Source organism: Papaver somniferum, unplaced genomic scaffold (genome assembly GCF_003573695.1).
Source record: "Papaver somniferum cultivar HN1 unplaced genomic scaffold, ASM357369v1 unplaced-scaffold_107, whole genome shotgun sequence".
NCBI classification, from domain to species: domain Eukaryota; kingdom Viridiplantae; phylum Streptophyta; class Magnoliopsida; order Ranunculales; family Papaveraceae; genus Papaver; species Papaver somniferum.
Genome location: NW_020619603.1, coordinates 8005259 through 8019855, shown reverse-complemented (window position 1 = coordinate 8019855; position 14597 = coordinate 8005259). Strand labels below are relative to the sequence as shown.

The 14597-nt window shown below is 36.2% G+C and overlaps 3 protein-coding genes across 3 annotated transcripts; 1 reads left to right on the top strand and 2 right to left on the bottom strand.

Annotated features, from left to right (window-relative positions):
* Positions 1-368: 368 nt before the first annotated feature.
* On the top strand, positions 369-5762 carry LOC113328175 (putative disease resistance protein RGA3). Its single transcript, XM_026575265.1, has 4 exons — positions 369-447; positions 729-837; positions 1165-5406; positions 5541-5762. The coding sequence occupies exon 3, from the start codon at positions 1691-1693 to the stop codon at positions 5309-5311; it is 3621 nt and encodes a 1206-aa protein (XP_026431050.1). The 5' UTR covers positions 369-447; positions 729-837; positions 1165-1690; the 3' UTR covers positions 5312-5406; positions 5541-5762.
* LOC113327980 (MDIS1-interacting receptor like kinase 2-like) lies at positions 5538-7326 on the bottom strand. The gene is made up of 3 exons (XM_026575083.1): positions 6680-7326; positions 6193-6518; positions 5538-6096 (listed from the first exon to the last, which is right to left on the bottom strand). Exons 1-3 carry the CDS (start codon positions 7324-7326, stop codon positions 5711-5713), a joined length of 1359 nt encoding a protein of 452 aa, XP_026430868.1. The 3' UTR covers positions 5538-5710.
* Positions 6513-9121, bottom strand: LOC113328176 (leucine-rich repeat protein 1-like). Its single transcript, XM_026575266.1, has 2 exons — positions 8197-9121; positions 6513-7614 (listed from the first exon to the last, which is right to left on the bottom strand). The coding sequence occupies exons 1-2, from the start codon at positions 8579-8581 to the stop codon at positions 7328-7330; spliced, it is 672 nt and encodes a 223-aa protein (XP_026431051.1). The 5' UTR covers positions 8582-9121; the 3' UTR covers positions 6513-7327.
* Positions 9122-14597: the final 5476 nt, after the last annotated feature.

Here is a 14597-nt window from a genome sequence, read left to right as displayed (position 1 = left end):
TGGGAATGAATAACACCAACACGTCTTTGTATCATACAAACAGATAATTCACGAACCTGGATATACGCGGATTATCCGGCCAGGAAGTTCATAACAAACGCCTAATGTATTCAGAGATTCAGTAATTCGCGAAACGGGCGCGAATGAATGCGGGAACGAATAATACGCATGTTATTCTCCGAATTACTAACTAGGCCATAGAGCCATGTATTTCCATTGAGTAGTTCGCGAAACGGGCGCGAATCAATGTGGGAACGAATAGCGAATAATACGTTTGTTATTCTCCGAATTAGTATCTAGGCGATAGTGCCATGTCTTTCCATTTCTCTGTTATTTACTGCACACTAAACCGATAGGGGGCATATGAAGACGAGAGTATATGGAGTGTATCTCGACGGGGAGACTCCGCCTCGTATTGGTGGTGTCGAGTTGCTGCTGCCGATTCAGGTTCTTCTTGTACTAATTTAAGTTTTCAATTTTCAGTAAATTTTCCAAAGTTTTCCTAAATTTTCAGTAACTTGTTTAAATTTCAATTCAACCTCACGCAATTTTTACCCGCAATTTCTACAAATATCTATAAATGTATCTCGATTTCACGGGTTCCATTCAGATTAAGAAATCAATTTGGTTCATATGCTTAGAGAATTATTGATTGTAGACATTGATTGATGTTCCTAGTTAAACTTTTTGTGTCTGAGACTACTTTAATTACTTGGTTGGTGGTTCAGGTGATGCTTATGAAGTATTTGAGTCAATGTCTCACAGAAATTCAAGCTTATTTAGTTCAGCAAGTATGTGCTCATAATTAAAGGATCTCAATTAAAGGTCTGATATCAGGTACTCTTCTGCTAATTATAATCTTCTGCTAATTCTGGGGCCTTATTTGTTGCTGCTAATCAGGACTTAATCAGAACATTAGAGTATTATCATTTACATACCAGGTTACATAATGAATGAAATCTGTTTATTGGTTGCACAATAATAGATTTGATTTTAGTTTATCCATATATCTCTTCCAACAAGCAGCTTTAATCAGAAGCCATTTCTTTTATTCAAGAAGTACAATATCTAGAAATTTTAAAACTCAGTTTCATTCGTAATTCAAAAGATTTAACTATATATCACGCACTTCTATTTACCATTCATTCATGTAAACATGTGCAGAGTGGACTTTACAGACCTACTGGTCATCTCTCAATGAATGTGAACATGTTCTTGCATCATAAATTAGTGCGTTATACAAATTTATTAGTGCAGATCTCTTAATTCAATGGTGTTGTGCTCGTTTACCCAAATATATTATATGGGAATTTGAGTTTTATATTTCATTGTTTCTTGTGTAAGATGCCAATTTTACTGAGTGGATTCTCAAAGTGGAGAGTACAAAACTAAAAAATGGAAGACAAAAATCTCAATTAAACCAAATAACTTGATTTTTGTAAGACGGATTGAATTGTTTAGTGTATGAATGCGCTGTTCTTCTCTTGAAGTTTGGATAATTTCAAATCTGTCGGTGAAAATTTGAAACTGCAGAGTGGGCTTTATAAAGCTACTCCTCATCTTTCAATCTGTCTATAATGAGTAGTATCTCATCTATTCTCTGCTAACTTATTTTCAATTCAGTATTGTTTCTTAGATACAAGCTTCTTCGTACTTTTTTTGGTTTATCAGTTTCATATTTTTTTTCATAATGGATTCGGAAGGGGTTCTTGTTAGTGGTCTGACTGAAATCGTGAAGAAATTGCCGGTTATTTCTCAACACATTAGTCCGGCATGGGGTGTTACAGATGATCTAAGGAAACTTTTGAAAACCTTGGAGTCAATACAAGCTTTAATTTCTGATGCTGAGGAGAAACAAATTAACAATGCTACCGTAGGAATTTGGTTAAGAAGGCTCAAAGACGTTGTTTATGATGTAGATGATGTTATGGATGAAATCTGTTATGAAACCATGCGTCATTCCGAAAGAGAAAATAACCTCAAGCTCAAGGTACGCAACTTTATCAGTAAATCCTCCAATCCACTAGTGTTTCACTTTAAGATGGTTATTAAAATCCGAGGTATAAAAAAAGACTTGGATGAAATTTACAATGATCAAGTCAGATATTCCTTGAATGCTACTGGTACTTCTCAAGTCGATCAAACTAGAGAGCAACGTAATCGGCTAACTACATCTGTTATAGATGATTCTGTGTTTATCGGCAGGGAGAACGCAATATCAGACATAGTAAAGACGCTGACCAACAAATTGTTTTCTTCAGTGTCTCCGTCATTAACATCGTCTGACAATTCTTCTTTTCAAAAGCAACTTTCGGTCGTGTCCATTATGGGTATGGGGGGTCTGGGTAAGACTTCGTTAGCTCAGATGGTATACCAGGACAAGTCAATAGAAACACACTTCAAACAAAAAATGTGGGTTTGTGTGTCTGACAAGTTTGATGTCTATAGGATCTTAAAAGAAATCTTAGAGTCCATTACTGGTGTTTCATGTGGAGATCATTCAAATGTTGATGTGCTGGCGAGACAAGTCAAGAAAAAACTAATGGGTAAGAATTACCTGTTAGTATTGGATGATCTATGGAATGGAGATGCTAAAGCTTGGGAAAAACTGAAGGAAGTCCTTGTCAATGGTGGTGAAGGCAGCAAATTATTAGTCACCACACGCAGCCAAAAAGTTGCATCGATCGTTGGCGGTAAGGTGCACAATTTACAAAAATTAACAGATGATGCTTGTTGGTCTATCATGCAGAAAAAAAATTCATTTCCAGGTGGAGCAGCACTCACAAAAAATATGTCTAATATTGGGCGGGGCATAGCGAAGAAATGCGACGGCTTACCACTTGCTGCAAACTTTCTTGGAAGTTTATTATACTTAAACAGAGACGAAAGCTACTGGAATTCAATCAATAACGATAATAACTTGTGGTTTCAACCGGAAAATAAAAGAGTCATATCAATCTTGAAACTAAGCTATGATAATTTATCTTCACCTTTGAAACAATGTTTTTCTTATTGTTCTTTATTTCCCAAAGACTGGGAAATTGAAAGAGCAATATTGATTCGAATGTGGATGGCGGAGGGATTCATTCATCTACCTGCAGATGAGGTAAATAATAGATCTTTAGAAGATATAGGAAATGATTATTTTGAGTTTTTGTTGCGGAACTCATTCTTTCAGGATGTAAAGAAGGACGAAATTGGTGTCATCCTCAGGTGTAAGATGCATACTCTCGTGCATGATCTTGCAATGAGTGTTGTAGATCGTAATGAATTTGGGTTTGACGGGAAGGAAGTGGTTTCTCTAGTTCGTCGTATACAATTGGTATTTGACATTGGATCGTCGACAACAAATGCCGAAGTGTTGTCTGAGGCAAAAAAGTTGCGATCAGTTATTGTGCTTCATCCAGAGTATTGTTCCCAAGTCAGTAGTTTTTCTTCAGTTGAGCGGTTACGCACATTGTATCCTCTCGGTGGCTGGTATGCAAAAATTTCCTTCTCGATTCCTAAATTTAAACATTTGAGGTTCTTGGACCTCTCAAATTGTGAATTTGATTTAGCACCTGATGTGTCATTAAGTCATTCTCACAATTTGCAGACATTGATTCTGCATAGATGCAAAAATGTTTCTGGGTTTCTTCGTGAAACTGGGGCTTTGAGAAATTTGAGGCATCTCGATGTCTCAAAATCTGATATTGAAGCTCTACCTAATGATTTTATTGTTAGCCTCACTAATTTGCAGACGTTGGATCTTTATGAGTGTATTCAGTTTGAAGCCTTACCTGAACAAATTAGTTTTTTGAAACATCTACGTCACCTGAACCTTGCATATTCATCAATTACTCAAATACATAGTTCCATCTCTTGCATTACCAATTTAATGGCGTTGAATTTTGAGTATTGTTGGAACTTAGATGCCTTACCTAGAGAACTAGGAGCTTTGACACGATTAAGGTGCCTTGATTTGTCATATACTAAGATCAAAGTATTGCCAGAATCTTGCATTAGCAACCTCTGTAATTTGGAGATAGTTGATTTCGGATTTAATTGTGGGCTTCCCAGAGAAATTAAGAATTGGCGGAAATTAAGGCGGTTTACACACCACAGAGAAGGAGATAATATGCCTAGAGGTATGGAAAAGCTAACTTGTCTGGAAACATTGTGCTCATACATGGTAAGGAAAGAAGCAGATGTTCATAGTGGGATAAAAGAGTTAGCAGTGCTCAACTCCCTTCAGGTGTTGTACATAGAAAGGTTACAGAATGTTAGAGGAGGAAGAGAAGATGCAGAGAGAGCAAAGTTAAAGGATAAGAAAAATTTGAAGGAATTATATTTAACTTGGAGCTCAGATGAAGATGTTGAAGATGATGATATGGTTTTTGAGGGTCTTCGTCCTCACTCCAATTTGAGAAAGCTGGAAATACGTGGTTTCTCGGGTTTAAATCTTCCGAAGTGGATGGGTTCATCGTCTAATTGCCTGCTTCTGGTCTCATTATCCCTACAGAATTGCAACAGCTGTGAGAATCTTCCGGCTCTAGGTATGCTCCAAAGTCTTAAGACTCTTTTGATTCAGAAAATGAAGTCAGTCAAGTTTTTGGGTAGAGAATTTTATTACCAGCAACAACAAGAAGAAGAAGAAAGTAGGAGTACCCAGAACTCTGCAACTACAGCATCATCATTATTCCCTTGTTTAGTTGAGTTAATAATCAATAACATGGAAAATCTGGAAGAATGGGTTGCTCCTCCTCCTTCATCTAATTTTTGTGCTAATTCTTTCCCTCTCCTTGAGTCGCTATACATGCAGGATTGTCCAAAACTGAGAAGCGCACCAAATTCATTCTCTTCTCTTAAGGAATTGAGATTAATGGAAACCAACGGCAAGGCAGTAAACTCAATCTTATCTGCAGGAGGTTGTCTGACCTTTCTCACATCCATTGATATATCAGAATCTCCAGAGCTAATATATTTCCCTCTGGGCGTACTACTTCAAAACAATACTCCCAATCTTCATTCGCTAACGATCAGTAATTGCTCCGACTTTCAAGGTTTTCGTGATGATATTCATGTAAGCGACAGCAGCAGCAGCAGAAGCAGCAGTTCTCTCCATGTGTTGGCATTAATAAGTTGCCCTGTTTTAACATCTCTACCGGATTTACGATTTTGGACTTCTCTCCGGAGATTAAGCATATGTGAGTGCCACAAATTGAAGGAGTCTATACCCTATGATCTCAACACATTAGTCTCCTTTCTTGATTTGCTCGAAGTCGATTTTATTGAAAGAGAAGATGAGGAGAGCGACGAGGAGAGCAGCTAGGAGATTCAGATGATTGAGGAATCGTCTTAATAAATTTTGCTAGCTGAAACTCATTCTTGTCTTCTGGTACCACCTCATCCAGTTACTGTCAACAGGTCTATTACTCTTTCTATCTTTCTCAAAGTTCAGTCTTTTGTTTAAATGCTTAATCATTCTTTGCTTTGGTAAATTCTAATGTATATGTTATTATGTCAACTAAAAATTCTTTGGGTCTTTCCAAACCATGTAGGAAGAGGTGATGGAAGCATTGATATTCAAATGGGTAACAATGTGCGCTGTACTGCATTGATATGCTGTTACAACAAACAAAACAAATTTGATACCATGAAGACCAATTTTTCCCATATTACACTGTTATGTTAAAAGTTGTCACTTAATATGACACGAGATGGATACTTATCATGAGATGAGTAGGTCCGCTAAAGTAATAGTTTCAAAGGACTTCAGCAAAGATGCGTTACTCTGTGAATACGATGATAGCTCTGTTGATACTTTTTCCGTAGTTGGCCGAGTAAGTGGATCACCACGTAAACATGAAAATCCAACATTCACAATACACATTATTTCATTTTGAAGGACTTCCGGTGGTTCTCCAATGCATTGGTCCAAAATGTCTCTCAACCCTATGTTTTCCCCTGCCTTACTGGAAGAGGAAAATGAAAGAAGACTTTGTGAGAGCAATGTGATGATTTCAGATGGATGGCTCCCCATAATTACTTCTAATATGATCACCCCAAAGCTATAAACATCACATTTCTCAGTCACCTTCAATGTATAGGCAAGCTCTGCAAACATCATTATTAACAAAACAAATAGATGTGAATTACTTGCTCATTCCAGAATTACAATAAATAAGAGAAGTTTTAGTTGGAAGGCAATACCTGGAGCGACGTATCCGAAGGTTCCTGCTAGTGAAGTCCAATTAGATGAATCCGGCTTCAAAATCCTCGCCGTACCAAAATCAGAAACACGAGCTTCGTATTCAGAGTCCAACAAAATATTGTTGCTAGATATGTCCCTGTGAACTATTGCTGGAATGTAATCGTGGTGCATGTAAGCAAGTGCGTTAGCTGTTCCCTTGATGAATCTTAGCCTCTTTATCCAATCGAACCCCATAGCCTGTTCCCCATCAGATAAAACATTTTTCAAGCTTCCTCTTTCCACGAACTCATAAACCAAAAATGAGATCCGCTTTTCAGGACTATGTCTTCAAATACAATTTTCCCATCGTAGTTCCAAATTGACAATAAATTTCTTCTGCTATTGGTAGCTACCTCTTGATCTGTAGGCGGCACATTGTTTACTATATTTTTGCGAAGGCGAAACAAAACCGCAAAGAGTAGGAGTAAAAGAAACAATGAACCAAACAGAGGAAGTAGGATGATGAGCAAGGTCTTTTTTCTTCCAATGACAGCTGAAGAATTACATGGTGTTAATCCTCTAGAGTAACTACCACATAACCCTTGATTGTTCTTCAATGCATCAACTGGAGCACCCACAAAGGCCTTGATATTTGGAATAGGACCACTCAACTCATTATACGAAACATTGACAGTGGTGAAGCTGAGCATTTGATTAAACGAAGATGGGATTGAGCCGAAAAGCTTGTTGTGGGATAAATTTAGTGTCTCCAATTTGTTTAGTTTTCCAAAATCTGGCGGTATCTCTCCACTCAACTCATTGTAACTAAGATCCAAAAAAATCTGTAGTGAATCCAAGTTTCCGATCTGGGATGGGATGCTTTCATTAAAATGCTTTGTGCTCAAATTCAAAGATAATAACTTTGAACATTCCCCTAGCTGTTGGGGTATTGAACCGATGAGTTGATTTGTCGATAAGTCGAGATATTGCAGGTTGGATAACATTCCAATTGCAAAAGATAACCTACCAGAAAGTTTATTATTACTCAAGTATAACTTGATCAACGAAGACAAGTTCAACAACTCATTTGGGATATCCCCGTCTAAGTCATTTGAATCAAGATAAAGTTCACTTAGTATCTTCAACTTCCCCATTTCAGGTGGTATTCTTCCAGTGATATTGTTCCTTGAGAAAGAAAGGACTTCCAAATTTGGGCCATTCTTTTGAGAGTTCACCATACAAACTATTGTTTTCCATGACAAACCACTCTAGATACGGATACACGTGAAATGCCTCCGTTATATTATCGACCAGCTGATTGTTTCCAATCCCGAAACTTTTAAGGCTCGTACAATTTCTAAGGCTTCTAGGTATAGGACCCCTGAAATGCTTAATACTTGCATCAAGTGTTCCGCTCTGACATATATTTTGAGGTAAAAAACCTGAAAATTTGTTCTCACTCAAAAAAAATATTTTCAACTGTGTCAGATTGTTGAATATTCCTACTGGTAATGAACCAGTCAATTGATTTTAAAAAAGAGAGAAATGAGTTAAATTTCTCAGATTTCCAACTGATGCAGGGATTGAACCAGTGAGATTGTTGACGGATAAGTCTAAGAGGGTAAGAGAACTTAGCCTACCGATATCTCCAGGAATGACACCCGAGATTTGATTTTCATTAATTGCTAAATGGATCAAGCTAGTCAGACTGCATTTAGCATTAGGCAATGAACCAGTCAGATTGTTCGTGTACAACCTTAGATCAGTGAGAAAATATAAACTGCTAATCTCTTGAGGAATTGGTCCACTAACTTGATTTTCAGAAAGCTCTAGAAAATGCAGATTTGTGAGAAAACTTATTTCTAGTAGAATATGTCCAGAAAATTTGTTGGTAGAAAGGTCAAGGAAAGTGAGTTTTGAAAGATTACAAATTTGGGAAGGAATGGTTCCGAAAAGTTTGTTTGATCTCAAGTCAAAAATAACAATGTTTATGAAAGATGAGAAACTGAAACTATCAAGTGTACCTTGTAAATCAAGATCTGGTAAGCTTAATTCCGCGACGCTTCCTTGGTTGTTACAAGTGATTCCATACCACTCGCATGGACTTGTTGTGCTCGCATTAGAACTGATCTTCCAGGAAGAGAGAAGAGAAATTTGGTTGATGAGGCTTGATTTCCATTTCAAAAGAGCATCTACTTCTTTTACTACAGCTTGTAAATGTTTTTTCCGAGTTAATGAAAAAGAAGAACCAGAAGCAGAGACAATAACATTGTAAGACGAAACAAACAGTACTAGTAATACCGAAACTAACTTAGTAGCAGATGCAGCTCGTATCAACATTTTAAAGAACAGTTTTCGTTTTAGTGATGATGAACCGATTAATTCTCCTGAGTGGTTAATTATATTCATTTTACCACGTTTTAGTCAATGCCACCACCGACCCACTAATTAATTTAAAGTGTTCATCACTGAATGGAAATATTATTTCCAGTGACTTTTCCTCTTTTCTTTTCCCATCATGATCAATGCCACCAAATGCCCACTAGTTTAAGTGCTCACTTAATTGCATTAACTAATTCCCACTTGGTAAAGATAATCTAAAAAATAAACCGAATAATTTGATGTTTGTGCTTTACATGCCTGCAGTGATGTATGTATACAGCAAATGCTACTGTTGGCTTATTAAAGATTGCGATAAACATTAGAATGAGACAGACGTTGTTACTGTTAGTCTACACCGCGGTATTTGTTTTTGGGTTGTTTTTGTATGTTGGAATGAATTTTGATGAATTTTATGATATTTGTGATGGTGCTGGTTTGATTTTGAAGCACCGGAAAAGAGGAGAAAGAATTGAAGCTTAGAATTTGCAAGGATTTGAAGAATGAAAGGTGTTGTTGGTTTGAGGTGTTGAATTTAAGGGATCCATGGTGGTTATTATCAGAAAGAAATAGGAGATGGATTTAAGTTTTGAGCTTGAGATTGGGTTAGGTCAGAAATTGATGAAGAAATTGAATAGATGGGTATTGTTTGTCAGATGAATAAAAAGAGAGCGATTTTTTTGGGGACCATGGTTTTTTTGGGGACCATGGTCCTATTAGGCCACCTACCCTATAATTATAAGGAGTGTCCTAAAGCATTGAAATGACTAACCTACCCTTAACCTAATTTAATTTAAAACTAACCCAATAACCACCATCGCCGATTACCACCACCACCACCTCCGATTACCACCACCACCACCTCCGATTATCACCACCACCAACCACCGATTACCACCACCACCTCCGATTACCACCACCACCAACCACCAACGCCACTATATATATATATATATATAGCTTAATTTAAAACATTAACAAAGATATTCTCACAAACCCATTACTTGTCATTCGTTTTTGGTTGAATAAATGAGAAGTAACCATTAAAATGAGTTGAAAATGGAAGTGACAGAGAGGTTTAATGGAGGGTTTTTTATTCAGAAAAAAGTTCGGTTATCAAGAATTAATTTTTTCTTAACCGAACTCAGAGTTCGGTTGATTCGCAAAAAAAATACTTTTAGCCGAACTCCTTGTATTAGAACAACACAAGTCCATAAGTTCGGTTCCTTCGCAAAATAAGGATATCACCGAACTTTAGTTTACGAAAATAATGAGAAGTCCACAAGTTCGGTTCGTTCGCAAAAATGTTAAGTTTTCTTTGTAACCGAACTCTACCTTTGAAACTTCGTAACCGAACTCTACCTAATTCGCCAAGAAATAAATTTAGTAGTAACCGAACATTTGCCTAATTGCATATATGCATATATAATCCCAGTTCGGTTGATTCGCAAAATATGTTGAAGTTTGCAAACCAACCGAACTTCTAACACTAGGTTACTTTTAACCTGCAGTTCGGTTGGGAACTTGGTTGCGTTGAAGTTTGCGAACTAACCGAACACACAAGATGTACCCAAATAAATTGTTAAGTTCAAAGTTCGGTTACCTACCATTTTATCCTAGGTAACCGAATATTACACTGTACGACCAAAACCTCCATTAACGAGCGAGCTCGGTAACCTGCTTGTTTGGAAAACGTAACCGAACTACACTTTCAGGTGTGTTCGGTTACATGTTCTTGACATATGGTAACCGAACTGGCCCAAATCTACATAAAAAATTTCATTTTTTTTGAAAGTTTGGAGCAATTCAACCAACATTATCTAAGTTTGAAGCCTACCTGGGTACCCAAATACCCTTCCTCCGGTTTTGGTTGGTAAAATCCATCGTTTTTCATGTTTTCCTTCTTCATCTTCTCTAACTTTACTCTCTCAATAATTCTACTTCTTTAAAAAAAAACCATCTGATTTTTTAATCTCACTAATTATCTTTAACTTAATCATCTCACTAATCATTACACTAACTATTATTAACACTAACTAATCATCACTCAAAATTAATCAGGAGGGTAATTTAGGTATTAATATAAATATCTAGATAAGGGGTGACCTAGATTTACTTCTAATGTCTTTACCCGAAATAAAACCATGATCCCCCAAAAAATCCATGGTCCCCAAAAAATCGTTCTAAAAAGAGGTCTGTGCTATTTCTTTGTCACTCAACTGAGTATTTTCAATCGCATAACATGGAACCGGCCACTAGGAGGTACATGTAACGGGTTCTTAAGAAACCCAAATGGTACCGACCCATGTGCAGCCATAATGATCCCAAAAATTGTTCCAAAAAAAATTAAGAACCATGTTTTAAGGTATATATAAAAATTTTGAGGCATGCAAATTTATTTTCCTAATTAGGGTGTGTTTATTAGGGGTGTCTAATGTGTATGTAATGACCTATGTACCCTTAAATAATTTATATTACTAAATTGCCCTTATCCTTAATTTAAAAACCAGAAATCAGAAACAATTTTAAATTTAAACATCTTCTCTTCTTCTCTACCCGATTCCTGCTCGTGAAACCGTCGACAAAAAATTTGATCATTGATTCATGAAAATCTTATCATCGATTAAACACAACTATAAAAATAACTCGCATAAACAAACCTGCAATAGGTAATCATTCTAAATCTTCTTCAAATTCGCCAATTGAAGAACAAGACTAAGTTGAAGGATTGGAAGAAGAAATTCAACGGAATGAAGAACCAACTTCTAAAATGAGGATTACAATGTGTTATCTATAAACCCTCTCTTATTTTATTGTTTTTCATTGATAGAATATGATTAATTCAGAATAAACAAGAGCTTTTTGGGGTTACAAAATTAAGTTCGGCTGATTAGCGAGATGAATTATCAATCAAACTGTTCATTGTTCTTCGCCCTGAAAGTGATTATGAACAGTTCAGCTGGTGATTCATTTCTAAACGATAGGCGAACATCCCAAGTGGTTAATACGATGTCATCTTCGGCTAATACCTTGCCAACCATTACCTGCCGAACCTGAGAAGTGAAATTTTGTAGGTAAGAAACTTGATTTTCCATATGTGAAAGAAAGTCTTACTTCTCAATGTAAGACTCAAGGAGATTTTACAATGACCATTCATGGTGAGCGAATCTTCATGTTCAAATTATTTCAAGAAGAAGATAGAACTCGGGTTTTAGAATTAGGTTCGGTTTACATTGGAAGTAGATTGTTTCTGATTAGATCCTGGTCTTCGTTTATTGAAAAACAAATTAGTTCAATTAGTTATGTACCGATTTAGATAGTTCGCAGGGATGTGCCAATTGATCTTTGGAAAGAAATTGGTTTTCAAGGATTGCTAGTCTTGTAGGAAAGCTAATTATGATGGATTCTCCAGCATCTATGTAGACTAGAATGTCATATGTAAGGGTGTGTGTGTGGAAGTTGATTCTAATTGCGCTTACCCTTCCATACTTCCCTTCCAAATTGAGGATAGGAAGTATGAAGTTAGGGATGAATACCCATGGAAACCTACTGCCTGTTCTTATTGCAAGAGTTTTGACCATCCTAATGATAAATGTGGCTCGAATCCTACTCCAAAATACAAGAAAAAGTGGGTTCCTAAAGCCAAAACTGCTACTTCAGATGCATTGGTTAACGTAAGGATACTACTGACAACCTCGTGGAGAATGCACATGATATTTCTTCAGAAACTATTTTTGCTATACTGATTGCTTCGACTAAAGTTTCGGAAGACAGAGCAGGGGACACACTGGAGAAGCTAGGTGTAGACACTCAGCAGGAGGGACAAGTTGAAATCTCTCAATCTTCGAATGGAGTCTGGATAGTCTACTCTAAAAGAAAGAGTAAAACAAAAAAGCAAATTAATAGTTCTACTTTCTATGTGAACCCTTACACTGTACTGGGATCATATTCAGAGAACCATAACGGGTTAAATCGAATCAGTGAAGATGAAGTTACAACGATGATAAGATAAAGATCAATATCAAGAAGTAGTTGTTATGGATACTTGTGATGATTCTTCTGGTGAATCAGAAAATGAAACAGAGAATGAAACTATGGTCTTGAGTATAAGAAGGAGACGGATGTAGAGAAATTGAAGTCTTTAAAAGAAGTCACTAACTTTTTGGGTGCTTCTTATGGAAAGAAGCACACCGAAGCAAGGACCATTTGTAATGACATTATAGACAGATTCAAACATTCAAAACTAGACAAGGAAGTGGCTAAATTGTCTTGGGATGGAGTGTCAAACAATGAGAATTTGGGGCGTGGGAAAAGACTTCCTACCCCTTCCAAGAAGAAATACTAGTTTGTATTAGGATTTTATCTTCCTTGTTCTCTTGGAGCACCAGTTGGCTTCTTATTGTAGCACTGTAAGTTTGTTTGTTTTTTTCTTAGCTCCGGTTGTTGCCAGTCTTAATAAAATATAACCTTTTGAAGTTAAAAATAAAATAAAATTGAAAATCATAAATTGTTTTATATAGAGACTAATCTTGTCTAAATTGCTTTATTATCAACTTAATAACAAATATAATCAACGCATATCTTGATCATCATTGCATCAATGGCACTCTCGTATGGGTGCTTGAAGAGATGTGGCCATGTGGGTTTTCCAATTGCTACCCACCTAGTCCTCTTTGAAATCCCAGTAGGGATCATTTTTAGGAGCATCTGCCTGGCATGAGTTCTACAAGACGAGAGATAAAAAAAAAATACAATAATACTTGAAGTTATGAAGGTCCTTTTTTTCTAATCATATACTTAAGAAGGTACTCTTATTTTTTTGTAAGAGATGTATGAAAGACTTGCTTTAATTGCTACTTAGGTTCTTGATGTTCTTGGCCTTAGAATTTTAGTCTGCAGCTCCGGTGAGTTTTGGTTACTAAACTGATGCTTGATGGATTAAGATAGATGAGATACACATTTCTTTACAAATAACAATTTTCTTAATTGGATTTTCTTGTGCTAGCAAGAAACAAAATTTTTAAGCGATAATCTAGGAATTTTTAAACAAAATCACATCTCATCTGCTTCGTTCCCAGTAAATGTGTGAAGAAAAGAGAGAAAAGAAGTTTTTTGTTTTGTTTTTTTCTTCTTTTTTTTTTTTTTTTTTTGAAGGGGATGAGAAAAGAACAAGCTATTGAAAAAGACCAAAGAGAAAAGTAGAGAGAAAAATTATCAAGTTTGAAAATTATACTCATTTTTAGTAGAAATCTAGAGTTTAATACGAGAAACGTTTATAACACCACCATCTGACACTTTGAAAAACTATACTCATTTTTGGTATAAATTTAGAGTTTAATATGAGGAACATATCCTCAAAATATTGGGTTGACGTACATTGTCATTTGGACTCTAAAGAAAAATTGGTTCAATCTGATATGGATAACATACATATAAAATCGTCCAGAAATCATAATTTTCTAAGAGAATTGCTTATCTAGATATCCACCAGGACCTTCGCTTTAAAAAATTATACTAAATATGGTTTTGATAATTGAGCCATGATTTTATTCAAGAGCGACCGCGACCTCCTAAAAGGTAAAATTAAAAGATGTAGGTTAGTCGCATATTATATGTTGAACCTCCAATACAATCTAACCTCTATCAATAAAGAACCTGGTCGAAGGAATTTTGTTCGCGGTTCCTAAATAGGCGAAAGAGCTACAAAGAATTACTTCGACAAATGCATAAACGAATAAATGGAATTGAGTCATTATATAGGCTTATATGGTGTGTGAAGACAAAGATGAATAATTACTAACTTCCGTTCAAAATATGTGTTATATAAATCGGAAATGCTAGTTGGCTCCCTATTTTCCTCCCTACAATCTAAGCCGCACATCCATATCTACTCTCCTATTGTGAGGTTTAGATTGTAAGGAGGAGAATAGGGAGGTGGATATTAGGAAACCAAATAGCACCGCCGTATATAAATATGAGAAATTTTGTAAAAAGATCGTATGTTTATTATCTAATTAGGGTCTGGGTCATAGAAGATGCGGTTGAT

Excerpts from the sequence above, each read along its gene's own strand:
- LOC113328175 (XM_026575265.1), top strand. The coding sequence starts at position 1,691 with ATGGATTCGGAAGGGGTTCTTGTTAGTGGTCTGACTGAAATCGTGAAG.
- LOC113327980 (XM_026575083.1), bottom strand. The coding sequence starts at position 7,326 with ATGGGGAAGTTGAAGATACTAAGTGAACTTTATCTTGATTCAAATGAC. Across the intron at positions 6,519-6,679 it reads CTCATCATCCTACTTCCTCT|ACATAGTCCTGAAAAGCGGA; the intron begins GTTTGGTTCATT and ends TTGTATTTGAAG. Across the intron at positions 6,097-6,192 it reads CTTCGGATACGTCGCTCCAG|AGCTTGCCTATACATTGAAG; the intron begins GTATTGCCTTCC and ends TGATGTTTGCAG.
- LOC113328176 (XM_026575266.1), bottom strand. The coding sequence starts at position 8,581 with ATGAATATAATTAACCACTCAGGAGAATTAATCGGTTCATCATCACTA. Across the intron at positions 7,615-8,196 it reads ACCAGATCTTGATTTACAAG|GTTTTTTACCTCAAAATATA; the intron begins GTACACTTGATA and ends ACAAATTTTCAG.